This window comes from Pan troglodytes, chromosome 13 (genome assembly GCF_028858775.2).
Source record: "Pan troglodytes isolate AG18354 chromosome 13, NHGRI_mPanTro3-v2.0_pri, whole genome shotgun sequence".
NCBI classification, from domain to species: domain Eukaryota; kingdom Metazoa; phylum Chordata; class Mammalia; order Primates; family Hominidae; genus Pan; species Pan troglodytes.
Genome location: NC_072411.2, coordinates 125,830,361 through 125,850,186, shown reverse-complemented (window position 1 = coordinate 125,850,186; position 19,826 = coordinate 125,830,361). Strand labels below are relative to the sequence as shown.

Below are 19,826 nucleotides of genomic sequence, written 5' to 3'. Positions count from 1 at the left end.
ACAGTGTGGCGATTCCTCAAAGATGTAAACTACCATTCAACCCAGCAATTCCATTATTGGTTATATACCCAAAGGAATACAAATTGTTCTATTATAAAGACACATGCATGTGTATGTTCATTGCAGCACTATTCACAATAGCAAAGGTGTGGAATCAACCTAAATGCCCATCAATTACAGACTGGATAAAGAAAATGTGGCACATATATATCATAGAATACTACGCAGCCATAAAAAGAATGAGATCATGTCCTTTGCAGGGACATGGATAGAGGTGGAGGCCATTATCTTTAGCAAACTAATGCAGGAACAGAAAACCAAATACCATATGTTCTCACTTGTAAGTGGGAGCTAAATGATGAGAATACATGAACACAAAGAGGGGAATGACACAGCCTATCAGAGTGTGGATGGTGGGAGGAGGGAGAGGATCAGGAAAAATAACTAATGGGTAGTAGGCTTAATACCTGGGTGATGAAATAATCTGTACAACAAACTCCCATGACAGAAGTTTACCTATGTAACAAACCTGCACATGTACCCCTGAACTTGAAAGTTAAAAAATATGTTTGGGGAGTTTGATTTTGAAAAAACAGGCTGGTGAATAGAATTTTCCTAATTCAGCAACTGCTCTCTTATTTGGAAGATGTATGCCCCATAGCATCAAGGGCTGTGATCTAATGTTTATTCTTGCTTTCCATTGGTGCTGCCCCAAATAGAAGTCCCGGCCTATGCCTTTGCTTTTCTTAGACCAGGAAAAGCAACTGGACAACTGGGGGTTTTTGTCAAAGAAACTAAATTCTGGACTTGGGTCTTTAATGATTAAATCCATCCCATATTTATTTCTGTATTTCCATCTCTAGCAGTGTCTGAATCATAGTTTTTATTGTAGAAATATCATAGAATGGACTTAAATTCAAATTCTCGCTCTACCAATTATAAGTCAGAAAATAGTGGGCAACTTACTTATTTCTGAGCTTTAGTTTCTTCATCTGTAAAATGGAGATAAAAATACCTACTTGTTATGGTTGTCAGGAGGATTAAATTAGGTTCCAAGTACAGTGCTTGGATCATAACAGAACTCAGTAAGTGAGAGGTATTTATCATAGTCTCATAAGATAGGCAGAAATTCAATAGCCCACAATGGCTTATTGTTCTACCCACATCTTGAGCCTAGTGGAGCCAATCCATCCCAGCAACAGCCTCCTGGCATCTCACATCTACTTGGAGATTTTGAATGAGGTTTTGCATGTCTTTTGGATGGTTGAAGATATTTCCAGGCAAGATGTTGACTCTGGGGCTTTAGAAGAACCGTAGCTTCTGGCTCTTGCCAAAAAGTTTAGTTCCACATAAATGAATTAGCCTAGCCAGGATGACTTTCTGGAGGGCTTTTGAGACCTATGCTGAACAAACTCAACATTTTAAGAATAATTGCAGAGTTTTCTAAAGCTGCGTTGATACTGGTTAGTTGAACTGGTCACACAGAACTGCTGGACAGAAAATTAGGTCAAACTTGGAGCAGCTAGCCAGGGCTTTGTCAAGATTTAAGGCAATCTTAGCTAAGGATGTCAGTGAATGAGCTGGTGTCATTGAGATGATGCTTGAGAAATGGGTCATATTTAGGTCTCTTCAACCCAGCATTTGATCATGCCCTAAAAAACCACTATGAGGCAAAATTTGTTGGATGAATTGGCCATATAACCCCAGTCTGAGTGTATATGAATTCATATCAATCCACAAATGATGATCTCCTAGTCGTTTAGGAAAACCAAATAGGGAGAATTAAGAGGCACATTTTTCCAAGATTTTTTCTGTAAGACTTTAAGCCATTTCCTATTTTTTCGAGGAATTCAAAAGTACTAACATAGTCAGAAATCCTTGTAAGAAAACCTGATAGTGAGAAATCTCAGCATAGGCCTTTTATTCCAGGACATTGTTTCCCCCTGAATTTCTAGGTTGAACCCATTGGCTATCCAAATGGTCCCAAACACTGCTAGCTAACCTCTCTATTGATGCTTTCCAATTTATATGAAAATTATGTGTTTATTTGCATGTCATCCCCATTAGCTGAAAGGCTCATCAAAGGCAAAAAAATCACTTATTTTTGTATTAGTTAACAATTGTGCATTTAGCAATGTATCTGGCACCTAGTAGGTATTACAATTTATTGAGTCAGTGGCTGATTGTTCATTTAGCAGAAACACATGGGATCTCTTATATGGCAAGATTCTGTTGCATTCTTAAAGTATATGTCAACATATACAGTTTTTAGAAACTCATATCTTTAATAAAATAAAGTTTAAAATTTATATCCATATAAATTATTGAAATATATAATCAGGTTATCTGGTAAGGCAGAGGAATGATTATGAATTATAAATCTGAGAGGTTGAAAGTTAATTGCTGTATTGTTCCCTGGATTGTTCACATTCATGGAAGGTATTCAACTCATCTGATTCAACAGGAGAAGGGAAATATTTATAGTACAACTTCCTTTCGATTGCAAATGAATTCTAGTTACGTATGTGTCACATTTTTCCCAAACAGTGAAAAGACTTTTTTTTTTTAAGTAGATGAAAGTATTTTCATCAGCACTCAACTTCTGAGCTTCCCTTTCTGAGATCAGATATTGTGAAAGACAGTAACAGAGATATAAAGAATTATTAACTACTAAGCTTGAAGTCTTATAAATACCCATTTAAAAAACTATATAAGCTATTAAAGTTGGCTCTCATATAAAAGAGAGATAACTCTCTGTTTTATTCAAATAAATATGATTTTAAAAGAATGATGGCTGTGGTCATGATAAGAAATATGGCCTTTCATATTTATAATGTGTCCTCCATTCATCTTGGTTATAACAGGAAATGGTAATGTAATTTCTTTGTGGGCAAAGATGAAAAAATAATCCTTGTCTGTAAAACTTTCTTACAACAATGACGACAACAATTACAACAGTGACACCAAGAAACTATTATAACAAGTTGCTAGAACATAGATGAGATTGTCTTGCAATTAGCCACGTCTGTCTGACACACATTTCTTTCTTTGTAAGAGAAATCGTGCAGAGCAGTTTATTCCGTCTCAAAGATTTTGATAAAAGAAAAAGGAAAACTGCAATTTTTGCCACAAAAAGACAGGTGGCGTAAGCATGCAACTTTTTTTTCTTTTCTTTTCTTTCTTTCTTTTTTTTTTTTTTTTTAAAATATAAAGTGATTATTTTCTCTTGGTTCTTTGAAAAACCTCGCTTGTGCTGGGGTTTGTGGCTGAACCCGGTGACGTCAGTGTGGCAGTGCGGAGTCAGGCGCAGCGGCTCCCTATAAGCAGAGGAGCTGTCCGTGTGCTGAAACGGCCCGAGAAGCTCGCCCGGAGAACGGGGAGGAATATGCTGTGGAGCTCCTCTGCCATATAAACAAAAAGAGGTAAGGCTGCTTTTCTCTTTGATTTATTGGAAAGTTCCAAATTGCATGCTCTTCTTTTAATTCCTAGCTGAGAAGAAAAAGACTGTTTGGCAAGCTTATGTCGATAGGATAACTGAATAGCAACCTGCTGCTCATCAGCCAATGTAAGGACACTACATATGTGTATATACATGATCGGGTCTATGCTTTATACTACTTGATGTTGGATATTTACTAACCAGAATGTTACTTAGATAATCATATAAAAAAGAGTGAAAAAGTTAAGGATTTTAGTGTCAACACACAGATTAATGTAAAGTTAACCAAGCCCAATATCTTGTTTCTTTCCAAAATTTATTATTTCTGCCACTAAGAGCCAGATACGAAGCCAGGGGTATAATTTATATGTTTAATATTCTTAACAGTAGGTTTCCAATGATGCAAAGGCTGTCAAGCATGTTAGTCATAAAGGCAACCCATTTTGGAACTAGGTTTTTTTTCTTTGATATTTATCTTACAAGAGCTCTGAATTAACTAACCACATAACATTCTTTTCTGAACTTGTATATTTGAAAGAGCTTACATTATTATCTCCTAATTTTTGTTCTAAGATGTTAACTTAGGATTTTCCTGAACACTGGATTCTTCGTTTTTCCAGGGCAAAATATTATCTTGGGTTATAATTTGGCTGTGACCATGAATTACAGAGAAATGATCATTTTGAATACATGATGAAAATACTCATAACTTTGTAAATTGTTATTGTTATTACTATAATTTGATTTAAAGAGGATGTTCAATATGTTGCTAAAGATTTTGTCTGGGACAAGTATTTCATTTTTTCTGTATCCCAACTAGTTGAATTGCTTAAATTACATATAGTCACCTGCATGTGTCAATGCTCTAGTCTGAATTCAACAGAAAAGACATTTTAACTTGAGAGATTTTAATGATAGCTATCAGGGGAAAAATAATGTTCTAATTATTTGGATTTCAGAAAATTCAATTTTAAATCAAACCCTATATAGAATAGTAGAGCTGTTGAAACATCTTTACTACTTGAAAGAGCTGCTACCTGGGAAAAGAATCCTTTGGGTCTCACTCAAAGGCAATAACTATGTCATTCAAACTGAAGCTGAATAGTTAAGCAAAGGGTAGCACTTGTTAGGCTGTGGTTTAAACAACTGCAATGAGTATTCTGCTTCAACTTTACAGCAAAGTGCAGTTCCAAGATAATGATTTTAAAGATGAGCATATAATCCACATGTTAAGACTATTTCAGTATTGTGGCTTCAAAAAAAATAAGTTCAATAAGGTTTTTAAGATTATTATTTCAAATGCCAATGTTGAAAGTTGATTACCAAAGCTACATTAATCCTGAAATAATATAAACAAGAGTGCATAATGTATTTTTATTTGAACCTCATTATTTTATGAATAAAATTACTTATAGTAAACATGTATTTATAATAAATATTTTGGAAGTATCCTCTCAAATGCCTTTCAAGATGTTTCTTTCAATAAATTAAGTACTCTGGTAAACGTGAATCATTTAAATAGGTATATACGTATGCTAAAATGTTTTCATAACTAAGCCATTATCGGGCTCTAAAAAACTGGAAACAAAATCATCAATATGATCTTGTGAACAATGGTATTTTCTACAATTGATGTCTAAGCTAACAGAAAATTGTATACATATAACTTAGCTTATCTATCACAAAACCATGATCTGGTAAAGATATGAACAAACTTGTAAACTCCTCTTACATTCATTTTGTTTACAACAAAATAGCCAATATTAAAATAGTTTTTTCAATGTTAGCAATATTAAATGTAAAACACATAAAAACTAATCCTCTTCATAATTCCTATGTAAGATTTTAAGGCATTGGAGAAAAAAATGAATGGAGATTTTTAAGTAGGAAGAATTCAGCACATCATCTGTGTTTATTTGAATTGGGATTTACATAGTGGTTATTTTAAGATTTTTCTAAACAGTGTGAGTGATTTAAGATTTCACAGGTCCATACCAAAATAGACACAGACAGAAGACAAACTGAATCTGAACACTCACAAGTTCAGAAATAGACTAGCTAAAAAAACTTATGTTCTCTCTATAGCATCTGTTATTATTTACTATACACTCTTGAAGGCTGATGAAAAGTATAACCACAATTGCATTTTGCAAACAGTCATAATATAAATTATTAGAAGAAATATGAAGCAAAGAGATTTTAGAACACTTTATTGGTTTAGCACGTTCACACAAAAAGAAACTTCATTGCTTTAGTCTACTGGCTGGAATCTGAGAAGACCCGTGTTCTGGAGGTTATTTATGGATCATTGGATTTGGTATCAGATTGAGAACAAGTTATTTCTGAAAAATATATCTGGATAGGACTCCCCAGAAGGTAATTCGGTATGATTGACATATAACAGTATTACTTTGTCATATATGGTCATGTAACTGCAGCTGTGTTTCAGCAACAAAATTAGATGGACATTTCAGGAAATAAACCACATGTTTTTTGACACAACTTTAAGGACATAATTTGTGGGTGTGTATGTTTACATGCATGTTTTAAATTAAGCCAACACATTATTTTGCCAATAGACTTCAATATATAAAATAATTAAAACATCTTGGGAAGTATTTGCTGCTTTATTATAAAGAAACAACATGTACTAAACATCAAACTACAAGTTCTGTAAATGAAAAAATAAAATTTGAGAAATCTCATATCAGTGTTTTTGCTGTTGTTTTAACTAAGAGAATGCTATGCAAGTTTTTGGTGAATGAGTAATAATTTTGTTAAAGATTCCTGTGGTTTGCTTGTGGGAATCATGTGGAAAATATTCATGAATTTTTAAAAAGAGTTATCCTAAGCTTAATGTGAAATAATATCTACTATGTTTTTTCCTCACCTCAATGATCAATTATTTGTTTTGCTATAGTGTCTTCTAGTTTGTTTCATTTGTGTTAACTCATATTTTTTATGTTTTAAGGAAATCTTTCAGACATGGCTGAAGCAAAGACCCACTGGCTTGGAGCAGCCCTGTCTCTTATCCCTTTAATTTTCCTCATCTCTGGGGCTGAAGCAGCTTCATTTCAGAGAAACCAGCTGCTTCAGAAAGAACCAGACCTCAGGTTGGAAAATGTCCAAAAGTTTCCCAGTCCTGAAATGATCAGGGCTTTGGAGTACATAGAAAAGCTCCGACAACAGGCTCATAAGGAAGAAAGCAGCCCAGATTATAATCCCTACCAAGGTGTCTCTGTCCCCCTTCAGCAAAAAGAAAATGGCGATGAAAGTCACTTGCCCGAGAGGGATTCACTGAGTGAAGAAGACTGGATGAGAATAATACTCGAAGCTTTGAGACAGGCTGAAAATGAGCCTCAGTCTGCACCAAAAGAAAATAAGCCCTATGCCTTGAATTCAGAAAAGAACTTTCCAATGGACATGAGTGATGATTATGAGACACAGCAGTGGCCAGAAAGAAAGCTTAAGCACATGCAATTCCCTCCTATGTATGAAGAGAATTCCAGGGATAACCCCTTTAAACGCACAAATGAAATAGTGGAGGAACAATATACTCCTCAAAGCCTTGCTACATTGGAATCTGTCTTCCAAGAGCTGGGGAAACTGACAGGACCAAACAACCAGAAACGTGAGAGGATGGATGAGGAGCAAAAACTTTATACGGATGATGATGATATCTACAAGGCTAATAACATTGCCTATGAAGATGTGGTGGGGGGAGAAGATTGGAACCCAGTAGAGGAGAAAATAGAGAGTCAAACCCAGGAAGAGGTGAGAGACAGCAAAGAGAATATAGAAAAAAATGAACAAATCAATGATGAGATGAAACGCTCAGGGCAGCTTGGCATCCAGGAAGAAGATCTTCGGAAAGAGAGTAAAGACCAACTCTCAGATGATGTCTCCAAAGTAATTGCCTATTTGAAAAGGTTAGTAAATGCTGCAGGAAGTGGGAGGTTACAGAATGGGCAAAATGGGGAAAGGGCCACCAGGCTTTTTGAGAAACCTCTTGATTCTCAGTCTATTTATCAGCTGATTGAAATCTCAAGGAATTTACAGATACCCCCAGAAGACTTAATTGAGATGCTCAAAACTGGGGAGAAGCCGAATGGATCAGTGGAACCGGAGCGGGAGCTTGACCTTCCTGTTGACCTAGATGACATCTCAGAGGCTGACTTAGACCATCCAGACCTGTTCCAAAATAAGATGCTCTCCAAGAGTGGCTACCCTAAAACACCTGGTCGTGCTGGGACTGAGGCCCTACCAGACGGGCTCAGTGTTGAGGATATTTTAAATCTTTTAGGGATGGAGAGTGCAGCAAATCAGAAAACTTCGTATTTTCCCAATCCATATAACCAGGAGAAAGTTCTGCCAAGGCTCCCTTATGGTCCTGGAAGATCTAGATCGAACCAGCTTCCCAAAGCTGCCTGGATTCCATATGTTGAAAACAGACAGATGGCATATGAAAACCTGAACGACAAGGATCAAGAATTAGGTGAGTACTTGGCCAGGATGCTAGTTAAATACCCTGAGATCATTAATTCAAACCAAGTGAAGCGAGTTCCTGGTCAAGGCTCATCTGAAGATGACCTACAGGAAGAGGAACAAATTGAGCAGGCCATCAAAGAGCATTTGAATCAAGGCAGCTCTCAGGAGACTGACAAGCTGGCCCCGGTGAGCAAAAGGTTCCCTGTGGGGCCCCCGAAGAATGATGATACCCCAAATAGGCAGTACTTGGATGAAGATCTGTTAATGAAAGTGCTGGAATACCTCAACCAAGAAAAGGCAGAAAAGGGAAGGGAGCATATTGCTAAGAGAGCAATGGAAAATATGTAAGCTGCTTTCATTAATTACCCTACTTTCATTCCTCCCACCCCAAGCAAATCCCAACATTTCTCTTTAGTGTGTTGACTTCTATCCTGTTAACACTGTAATATCTTTAAATGATGTACAGGCAGATGAAACCAGGTCACTGGGGAGTCTGCTTCATTTCCTCTGAGCTGTTATCTTGTGTATGGATACGTGTAAATGTTATGACTCCTTGATAAAAAATTTATTATGTCCATTATTCAAGAAAGATATCTATGACTGTGTTTAATAGTGTATCTAATGGCTGTGGCATTGTTGATGCTCACATATGATAAAAAGTGTCCTATAATTCTATTGAAAGTTTTTAATATTTATTGAATTATTTTGTTACTGTCTGTAGTGTTTTGTGGAGTACTGGACCAAAAAAATAAAGCATTATAAATATATAGTTTTATTTATAAGGCCTTTTCTATTGTGTGTTTTACTGTTGATTAATAAATGTTATTTCTGGACAACTTTGGACTCTTAATTATGGAAAACCAGAGACAATGTCTATGAAGCAAGCAGTATGAAGCCAAAAGAGAAAATCATCTTCACCAGACAATTCAGGTAAGAAGTAATGAATTTTATACATGTGTTCATGGCACCTGCTTGCAGAATGCTGCATTCTTATGCTTGCCCATGGTTTTCCTTATGCTTGCCCATGGTTTTCCTCAAATATATAATCGATAGAGTCTTTGTTTTAGGTATTTTTTTACTCTTGATTTATATAAGTAAAAGAAATTTAAGTCTCCAATACCCATAGGCAGCCATCAAAACAAAAACAGAAAGAAAAGGAAAAGGCTGCATAGATGGCAATCAAAAATGACTACAGACTTGAAAGGAACTTGTCTATTCCCAGGTCATGTTGGTCTCCAGAAGACAAGGCTGTTGCCTCCCTTATGTGACTTGAGAGGGGCCAAAGGACCCCCAAACTGACCATTAGGTAAGTGAAGAAGCACAGTAGCAGTGGGAACGACCAGCCCCATCTTCTGCCCTAATGGGCAAAGAAGTGCATGGTTATTACAGCACACATCACTTTAGTGCAATGTCAGCCACCTAACACATCAACAGAGAATCAACACAACATCAGCAAGAAAATGCACAGAGCAACAAAACAATAATGGTCATAAACAAGGAAATAAACAATAGCTTTTATTTTTTGAATGCTTATTGTGCTACAGGCTCTATACTAAACACTGTACAAACTTTGCCTTGTTTAGTCTATAATTTGTAATTATAAACTATAATTTGTTTACTCTATAACTTCCCCCTCCCTTTTACAATAGGAAAAATAAAACTTAGAAAGATTAAATAATTTTCCCAAAGTCACTTAGCATTATGAGTTTTCAAATCTGTGTTCTCAACCACTTCACTACACTGCCACTCTGGGAAGTGCCCTTTCAACCGAGGAATGGACATCGGGGTTGAATCGTGAGAAGCTCCCAAGGTTTTAGTATGGGTCACTTCCAAAAAAGGACATGTGTGTGTATGTGTGTATGTGCATCATGTGCGTGTGTGTGCGTGTGTCTGGGGGACCATCCCTGAACTATCAAAAGGCTAAACTGTCATAAGGCAGTCCCAGAGCCTGGATGCTTTGGGGGAAAACATTGAATGTAGGTTTTGTAATTTATAATTTTGCCCAGATTCTTTTCTGTCCATTGATCATGCAATTTTGTGGTATTCTAGAATCTGCAAGTGAGCGAGAACTTAGAAGCAATTATCTCTACGGTGTTTCTAATATGTAGACTTTACTCTCAAATACTCTTGAGATAGGGGGTTTCTCCCTGACAATTTAGTGTTATAAATTGGACACTACGGAGTGGCTGCTCTGCAGAAGGAGCTTTCTCACAGGTTATTACAATTCACTTTCTACATAGCCTTCTGAGATTGATGTTATTTGTAGCTTTGGAAGCTCAGACAGGTAAAATAAGTTGCTTCATTTGTACAGCAGGTTAGTGGTGAGGTGGACTTTAACCCACAACTAACCATAACTCTCAGGCATGCACCCTTCCATGTGGGTCTGATGCTTTATCATACATGGAGTTAGGTATGGGGGGAGGCCGGGGAACAAAGTGGGGCTCCTTCCAGTGGAGAGATCTAGGATACTTATGTTGCTTAAAGTTTAGAGAACGTATTTATATGCCATGCTTTGCAGGCATCCACACACCTTCCACCCATTGTATACTCTGTCCAGTCTTCTATGTCATGCTATATAACTCGTTCCTCAGATCCTAACTCAACTGTGTGAATATTTCCATGGTAGCCCTAAGCAGAAATAAGAACTTGACATACGCATCTCTACCAAAAAGAAATTTGCCTTCACTGTGATGTTTAAACAGTTTACTGAGAGGTCAGGCAAGGAAAGCAGTAAAACTGACACGACACAGCAGATGAGGCTCCTATCTGAGATTTATACACAAACCAGGAGTATGCCAAAGCCTGCACTCTTGGCTACACCATGCTGCTTTGTTCTTAAAACCTCAGTTAGGTCTGAAATTCCAGGATTCTCTAATGGAGACATTTCAGGCATCAGGATTGGCAGTTGAGAAGATGTATTAATTTGAGATACATATTCTTCCCCGACCTCCGTTAGGCATCAGTCAGCAAGCACCTTTGCCTTTTTGCAGTACTACCGTATCTTCAACTATTGACTCATCAGGCTTACTTACTTCTGATCCAAAATTTTTTTTTCATAAGTACTTTAGTATGTAATTCCCTAGCGTAAGAAATTAAGCTCTAAGTATAATTCAAAGATGTAGATGACAAATTAGTTGCAATTAGGGCAACACTGTCCCTGTCCCTGCCCAGAACCCTCCTTCATTAGAAGTCAGGAGTAGCTCAGACCTCCAAGCAGACACCCACTGCAGGCTACTTGTGGGAAGAGAAGGAAACTGCATGTTCATTAAAACAGGCCCCCTTGCAAGAGTCCTTGTTTCCATCAGTAGGAATCAGATAGGAGCCTGGTACTTTATGTTCTTGGCAAGCCCCCACCTACTGACCCTTCCTTCCCCTTTTCACTCACAGCGTGTCCTCCCATCCGCTTGGGGATAATTAGGACTAATCTGATTGTATCCTTTATAACAAGACTTTTTTTTTTTTTGAGATGGAGTTTTGCTGAGTTTTTTTGAGATGGAGTTTTGTTGCCAGGCTGGAGTGCAGTGGTGCAATCTTGGCTCACTGCAACCTCCACCTCCTGGGTTCAAGCGATTCTCCTGCCTCAGCCTCCCAAGTAGCTAGGACTACAGGAGCATGTCACCACGCCCAGCTAATTTTTGTATTTTTAGTAGAGACAGGGTTTCACCATGTTGGCCAGGATAGTCTCAATCTCTTGGCCTCGTGATCCGCCTGCCTCGGCCTCCCAAAGTGCTGGGATTACAGGCGTGAGTCACCGCGCCTGGCCTTAAATCAAGACTTTTTGTTTTGTTTTGTTTTGTTTTTTTGAGACGGAGTCTTGCTCTGTCGCCCAGGCTGGAGTGCAGTGGTGCGACCTCGGCTCACTGCAAGCTCCGCCTCGCGGATTCACGCCATTCTCCTGTCAGAGTAGCTGGGATTACAGGCGCCGGTCACCACGCCTGGCTAATTTTATTTTTATTTTTATTTTTTATTTTTAGTAGAGACGGGGTTTCACCTTGTTAGCTAGGATGGTCTCGATTTCCTGACCTCGTGATCCGCTCGCCTCGGTCTCCCAAAGTGCTGGGATTACAGGTGTGAGCCACCTCACCTGGCCTTATACCAAGACTTTTAAGTTACTCTCTTCTCTCACACTCAAACCTCCCTAAACTTTCTATATCACCTTCATGGACTGTGATGGTTAATACTGAGTGTCAACTTGATTGGATTGAAGGATGCAAAGTGTGTCTGTGAGGGTGTTGCCAAAGGAGATTAACATTTGAGTCATTTTAACTGGGAAAGGCAGACCCACCCTTAATCTAGGTAGGCATAATCTAATCAGCTGCCAGTGCAGCTAGAATATAAAGCAGGCAGAAAAACGTGAAAACTAGACTGGCCTACCTTCCCAGCCTAGATCTTTCTCCCATGCTGGATGCTTCCTGCCCTTGAACATCAGACTCCAAGTTCTTCAGTTTTGGGACTTGGACTGGCTCTCCTTGTGCCTTAGCCTGCAGATAGCCTATTGTGGTTGTGAGAGTTAATACTTCATAAATTCATATATGTATATATATGTCCTATCAGTTCTGTCCCTCTAGAGAACTACATGGACCCAAACTTCTCCTTCTTCCCTTATGCTATAACCTTTCTCAACATGCCCTTTGATACTCAAGGTTAGTCATAAGCATGACACCCTGCATCCTCAACCTCTTCTATGAATACTCTCTTCAACTTCTTGCTCTAAGGGAAACCTACCTCTCCTCTAAGGTTGCTGCTTTCCCTGCATCCCCCTTTCTTGCTCCTTTCTTCTGCTTAAAGTACAGTTTCTTTCTCTCTTCCATAAAAATATCCAATGCTTTTTGTCCTTGCAATAGTTTTCTGAGAATGATGGTTTCCAGCTTCATCCATGTCCCTAAAAAGGACATGAACTCATCCTTTTTTATGGCTGCATAGTATTCCATGGTGTATATATGCCACATTTTCTTAATCCAGTCTATCATTGTTGGACATTTGGCTTGGTTCCAAGTCTTTGCTATTATGAATAGTGCCACAATAAACCTACATGTGCATGTGTCTTTATAGCAGCATGATTTATAATCCTTTGGGTATATACCCAGTAATGGGATGGCTGGGTCAAATGGTATTTCTAGTTCTAGATCCCTGAGGAATCGCCACACTGACTTCCACAATGTTTGAACTAGTTGACAGTCCCACCAACAGTGTAAAAGCGTTCCTATTTCTTCACATCCTCTCCAGCACCTGTTGTTTACTGACTTTTTAATGATTGCCATTCTAGACAAAAAACCAAACACTGCATGTTCTCACTCATAGGTGGCAATTGAACAATGAGAACACATGGACACAGGAAGGGGAACATCACACACTGGGGCCTGTTGTGGGGTGGGGGGAGGGGGGAGGGATAGCATTAGGAGATACACCTAATGTTAAATGACGAGTTAATGGGTGCAGCACACGAACATGGCACATGTATACATATGTAACTAAGCTGCATGTTGTGCACATGTACCCTAAAACTTAAAGTATAATAAAAAAATAAAATAAAAGAGAAAAAATATCCAATGCTGAATCTCTTGCCATCAACCATTACTACTGGCGGATGCAGTCATCTGCTGTCCCAGGTCACTTCACCTCATTCCTGAAGGTAGCAATGCCTGCTCACTGTGGCTTTTTCTAGCACTGCTTCTGTCTTAACGTTTGTTGATTTCAATATGCATAAGATGATTTTTCCAGCCCAGCCTCCGTTTTTCTAGCCCAGCCTCCATTTTTCTATCAGGTCTTCACTTACATGGTTATGCCCCTGATCTTTTCCTTACCAATAACTATCCTAAATGTCAATTCCAAATATTTCACTCTATCAATCACCTTCTTTATTGTCAGTGTGCTTCCTCTGGTACTTCAGTTTTAATAATCCCTCCACCCCCAAAATTGAATCCAGGCATCCTGCCATATTTCCACTCTCTGTCATCTCTTTTATTCTTCATCACCCACTTTGTCAAGCATAAATTTCATCATGAGTCATTATAATCACTACCTTGTAAACGTTTTAACTCTCTTCTGTCTCTCATGTTCCATTGCATTCTCTTTACTAAACTACTCTAGTTAAGTCCAATTCTCCAACCCATCTTACCTTCTCTCCTACAACTGAGCATAGCAGAAGCAAGACATAACAACACTGACTGATTTCACTTTAAATTCTTGCTCACTGCCCTCAAGTGGACCATAATGCTGACCCATAATCCTCATACACCCCTCATCTATTCAGTCTCTCACTCTTTAGGCAATAATATCACACTTTTCCTGCTGTCTGAAAATATCCAGCACTGTCTGCACAATCCATATTCTCAAATGCTTATCTGGCTTCATGTTTCACTAAAAAAATAAAGCAACCCCAAGGAAGAGATGTACAGATGCCCATCTCCACTTTGCACCACTTACCTGCATCTGCAATACACTCTCTGCTTTCCTGATTCCTTTTTGGGGGAGAAGGGAGGTGACTGGTCTGTGCTCCTGTCTTATTAACATCTGTCCTCTTGCTTACTTTAGAACCTTGTTTCAGTAAAGTTCCCCCTTTTTGTTGAATCAACTTTCCCCTTTCTACTGATTCATCCCTATGAGCATACAAATAGGCTGCTTTCTTTCATCTGCAAAACCAGCTGAACAAACAAACAAACCCTCTCCTGACCCCATGATGTCCTACATCTACTGCTCCATGTCTCTTCCCCTTACAGAAAAATTCCTGTAAAGAGTTGTGTGTCCTCATCCAAATTCTCTCTTCCCATTCTTAAATCCCTTCAGTCTGGCTTTTGACCTCACCTCTTCACAGAAATGGCTCTTGCCAAGGTAAAAGGTGACCTCCATATTGCCAAATCTGATGGCCAATTCCAAGTTCCTGTCTTATTTGACTTAGCAGCATTAGACTATATTGTCACCTTTTTTACCTTTGAACACCTTCTGCGCCTGGTGTCCAGCCACTAAATATGCCTGGTTCTCTCCATACCTCAGTGTCTACTCTTCTAGTCTCCTTTGCTGTTCATCTTTATCTCCCTGGTTGCCAAACACTGGAGACCAGAGTCCAGACCTTGGAACTCTTCTCTTTTCTATCCACACTTATTCCATAGGTGATCCAGTTCTAGCCTCACAGCTTTTACACCAACTATTGGTCAACAATGTCCAGTATGTGTAGTTGAGAATGTTTCCATTAACTCCAAACTCATATATTCAACTGTCTAGATGACAACCTCACCTGGATGTCCAATAGATGTCTCAAATGTCATATAACCATAGAAGAATTCCTGATTTCCCATTCCTTGGCAAAATTCCAGCTCCTCTTGCAGACTTTTCTCTCTCAGTTGTTCGGAACGGAACTCATATTTTCTTACTCATTTATTTCATCCCAACACTGCTCTTTATCTTATAATACATTCATGACCCGGCATCAAATCTTGTCTTGCCAATCTAAAATACATCCTCATTTCATTTTCTCACCACCCCCACTGTTGCCAACATGCAATAAACGATAATCATCGCTCACTTGAGTTATTGAAATATCTTCCTTTTGGTTTTCCTGCTTCCACTCTTACCTTTCCTATATGTTAAACATAGCAACTAGTGTGATCCAATTATAACCTAGATTAGAGGATACAGAGTGAGAGCGAAAGTTATTCCCATGCTCTACAATGTTCTACATAACCTAGCTCTGAACTCATTTCCTTGTACTCTTTCCATTGTTATTGCCATGCTCTACAATGGCCTACATGACCTAGCTCTGAACTCATTTCCTTGTACTTTTTTCATTATACCCTCCTTCCTAGGTGCACTGACCTCCTCACTGTTCTTGAAAGTGGCAAGCATATCCCCATCTGAAGACTTCTGCATTTTCTGTTTCCTCTTTCAGAAATGCTATCTCCCCAAATAGCTGCATGATTTTCTCCCTTATTTCCTTCAAGTCTTAGTTGAAATATTGACTTCTTGGTCAACTTCAATTCCTATACACCTTTTCTATTCCCTTTTCTTGCTTAATTGTTTTCTCCTTAGCATTTATTACATCCAACATTCTCAACTTACAATAATATCTAAGTTAATACCTACTTCTTTATCACCAGAATGTAGTCTTTCTGGGGGTAGTTATTGTTTATTTTATTTATTGTTGCATCTCCAGCTCTCTAGATCAGTAACCAAAACACAGAAAGTGCATAGGAAATAGTTATTAACCTAATGAATGAATGGGGGATGAAGGAATGAGGGTAGAAAAAAGGAGAGAAAATAGTATGTTGTTCTGTTCTTGCATTGCTATAAAGGAATACCTGAGACTGGGTAATTTATAAAGAAAATAGATTTAATTGTCTCATGATTCTGTAGGCTGTACAGGAAGCATAGCCCCAGCATCTGCTCTTGGTGAGGGCATGAGGAAGCTTACAATCATGGCGGAAAGCAAAGGGGGAGCTGGTGTGTCACATGGTGAGTGTGGGTGCAAAATGGGGAGGAGGTGCCACACTCTTAAACAACCAGATCTGAAGTGAACTCAGAGCGAGAACTTCACTCATTATTGCGAGGACAGCACCAAGCCATTCATAAGGGATCTGCCCCCGTGACGCAAGCATCTCCCACCAGGCCCCACCTCCAACACTGGGAATCACATTTCAGCATGAGATTTGAATGATTGATCCAAATTGATATGCCGACCATAGCAATAGGAAGAGTAGAGATTAACTTTGAATCTAGAAGAATGAAACAAAGTAAAGCCTTACTAAAAGAATAAACTTGATAAGTACATGATTTTATGATATAAATTATTATATTAATTTTTTAAACCAGTTATATCAAGTAACAATTTTATTACAGTACATCAATATAGATTTGGTGACATTTTAAATTTTGACAGAATGAAATTAGTGGAGGAAATAAAATTCTTCATCCAGATTTCAGTATCTTTCTTTACCAAGTCTTTTAGCTTTGCCCCAAGGAAATGTAGCAGCAGCATTAGAGTTCAATTACCTCTCTAACCTAGCAGGAAGAGGGTAGGTAGGAGTTGTAAGCTTGTGAAAACTGGGCCCAGCTATTTTTTGCAATTTAACTTATGCATTATCAGAAGGACTCAGATCATGATTAGTCAGTCCTCTAAGATGCCATAGTTTTCTTGAATTACAAAATTATAGTTATTTTGGTATTTTGATCAATATAGGTGAGAATTATAGTTATTTTGCCCTACAGAAGAAAAAGATTACTGTTATTATAATGCTATGGAAATTAGTCACATGCTGATAAAAGTTATGCCAGCCTGAATACGTAGCTACGAATGCTATTTATGCTTTGACTATTATTCCTCACAGTTGGAAGGCTGGGAAGCCCCATGGGCTTTGATCAAGGAACTTCTAAAGGCTGAAAAGAACTAGGGACTGAAAAGCCAGTGGAGTTTTCTTGGCGACTTTAAGCCTTTTGATTTGGAACAAAGATAATAATTTGTCTGCAAGTGTTCAGACTTTAGTATCTACCTTCCAGATGGTTTATTATAGCAACCATCAGCAATTTTTTTCTGGAGAACTGAAGCCACATGCGTATTTATAGTTAATTTCCATGTCATTTGCATGTGCCTACATTCACCCTGTTTTCTATTTTCAGGATATATTCGCTGCAAAATATGTTGTTGATACCTCGAGGTTTATTATTTTATCAGAGTCTTTCTTTTCCCTTGATACCCTTTTATTACAGCATTACCATTGAGGTGACTTCTGGACATCATAGAGGGTCAGTGGGTTTGGGGGCTGGAAGGCTTAGGTAAATACTAGACTACAGTGTCTATGCTAAGACTTAATAATTGATATAGTTTGGTTGTATCACCACCCAAATCTCATCTTGAATTGTAGCTCCCATAATTCCCACATGTTGTGGGAGGGACCTGGTGGGAGGTAATTAAATCTGGGGGCGGTTCCCCCATACTGTTCTCGTGGTAGTGAATAAGTCCCACGAGATCTGATAGTTTTATAAGGAGAAACCTCTTTTGCTTGGTTCTCATTTCTCTCTTGCCTGCCACCACGTAAGATGTCCCTTGCTCTTCTGCCATGATTGTGAGGCTTCCCCAGCCATGTGGAACTGTGAGTTCATTAAACCTCTTTTTCTTTATAAATTACCCACTCTTGGGTATGTCTTTATCAACAGCGTGAAAACAGACTAATACAATGATGTAATAGCCGCAGTGGTATCTCCTGCTGCTCCAGTTCGTACTTATATCTTGCTTTTGGTTCCTCCCTCCTTTATCTGCTGTTAATATTTTAGTCATCCTTTGAGGTTTAGTGCACACACTGCTACCTCCCCTGAGAGTACTCCTTGGCTTGCCCAGTATTTTTTAAAAATTTCATTGTAATATTTATTTTTCTTGGTCTTGCTACGCAGCTGTGGCTAGGCAGGTTGACCTGTCTGTCTCACCTATTAAATTAGAAGCTCTTTGAAGTCAGGGACCAGTTCTCAATATCCTTTCAGTAACCTGTACAATGTCCAGCACTGTGCTTCTTTCATGTGAGCTGCTCAAAACTCGTGTGTTGAATAAATAAGCAGGTATTATTAAGCATATCTTCCTCTTTGCATTCCACATGGTCGTCTGCATGGCCTTTTGACCTTGGCATTTTCAGAATATCCGAAATATCAGAATGGTGCCATGCTTTAAAGGGTATCTAATTCAATATGTGGCTTAATTTAAGTTAAAATCCTATCCTAGAGTCCCACACGGCATCCCCTTTTAACTGCAATTTTCTAATTCTTAGGTCCAGAAACACTCAAGAGCTTTCTATTTTGAACAATGAAGTCTTCACGCATGTCTTACTGGGTGAGTTCGGCCCACTACATAACAATTTAAATTTTCTCATGTTGATTGGCATGTCAATTCCTGCATCCCAGCTCAAAAAGCATTCAGATTTTTATTCCAAAAACTTCTCTGATCTGATGCATTGGAGCTTTTAAAGAATATATTTTGGGGATAATAAAAAAGTGCAAGAGTAAAATCCTGGTTTTCCTACTTACCTGACAGGCATGGGCTCTAGCTGGGTCTAAGGTGAGAATTATATTTACCTTTCAGGGCTGTTGTAAGGATTTATTGACAATGTGTGTGAAGTGGCTTTACAGTCCCTGGAACAAAGTGTTGTCAAATATAAGGTAAATTTGTCCAATCAATTAGCCAACAACTACTACTAATCATTTGCACTATGTAAATCTTAATATTAGGCATTAAATAGGGAGAGAGCTATAAGGGATGCATATAATGGTTTCCCCATAAATAGACCACATTGTGAAAGCACTTTTGTTCCATTTACAAACAGGATTATTTCTCATGCTGCAGCTATTTTGGGAAAGTGGTTTGTAATGAAGCAACAAGTTCTGATTCCATCTGTCATGGGGTACAATTTAACTGGGGCCATTTCACGGGAATTGGAATGTTTAGAAGCCTGTGGGTGGTATGAACCAACACTTCAGGTTTATTTTAAGTTTAAAAATCCCAATTTATGCTAAAATTATCCCATATGGACAGGGGAAACAGATGAGATCAAGTTTCATTTTGATATGATTTTCCTATCTACCTACTGCCCAAATTCCATTATTTTTTAAAAAGAAGTGAATTTGCAATGAGATAATGAAGATTTTTTTTATTTGTTCTCTACTGCCCTTAGGTGATACGGTGATAAACTAACCCCTATACATTTAACATGGATATTTAATAATCCTGATAGTTTTAAAATACAACATATATTTTGAAAGAAACAAAAAAATCATTCCTTTCTGTTCTTCCCATTCGTAGGCATTGCACAGTCAACTGATGAAAAAGTAAATAAAACAGAAGCCCCACCCTTCCTCTTTAGTGATAATCTCATAATTCAATTCATTCTGAACCAACAGGTTGCTATGGTAGCAGGAGACTCAG

At 38.3% G+C, this 19,826-nt stretch overlaps 1 protein-coding gene across 1 annotated transcript; it reads left to right on the top strand.

Annotated features, from left to right (window-relative positions):
- The first annotated feature begins 3,300 nt into the window (after window positions 1-3,300).
- SCG2 (secretogranin II) lies at window positions 3,301-8,694 on the top strand. Its single transcript, XM_516120.5, has 2 exons — window positions 3,301-3,422; window positions 6,411-8,694. The coding sequence occupies exon 2, from the start codon at window positions 6,425-6,427 to the stop codon at window positions 8,273-8,275; it is 1,851 nt and encodes a 616-aa protein (XP_516120.2). The 5' UTR covers window positions 3,301-3,422; window positions 6,411-6,424; the 3' UTR covers window positions 8,276-8,694.
- Window positions 8,695-19,826: the final 11,132 nt, after the last annotated feature.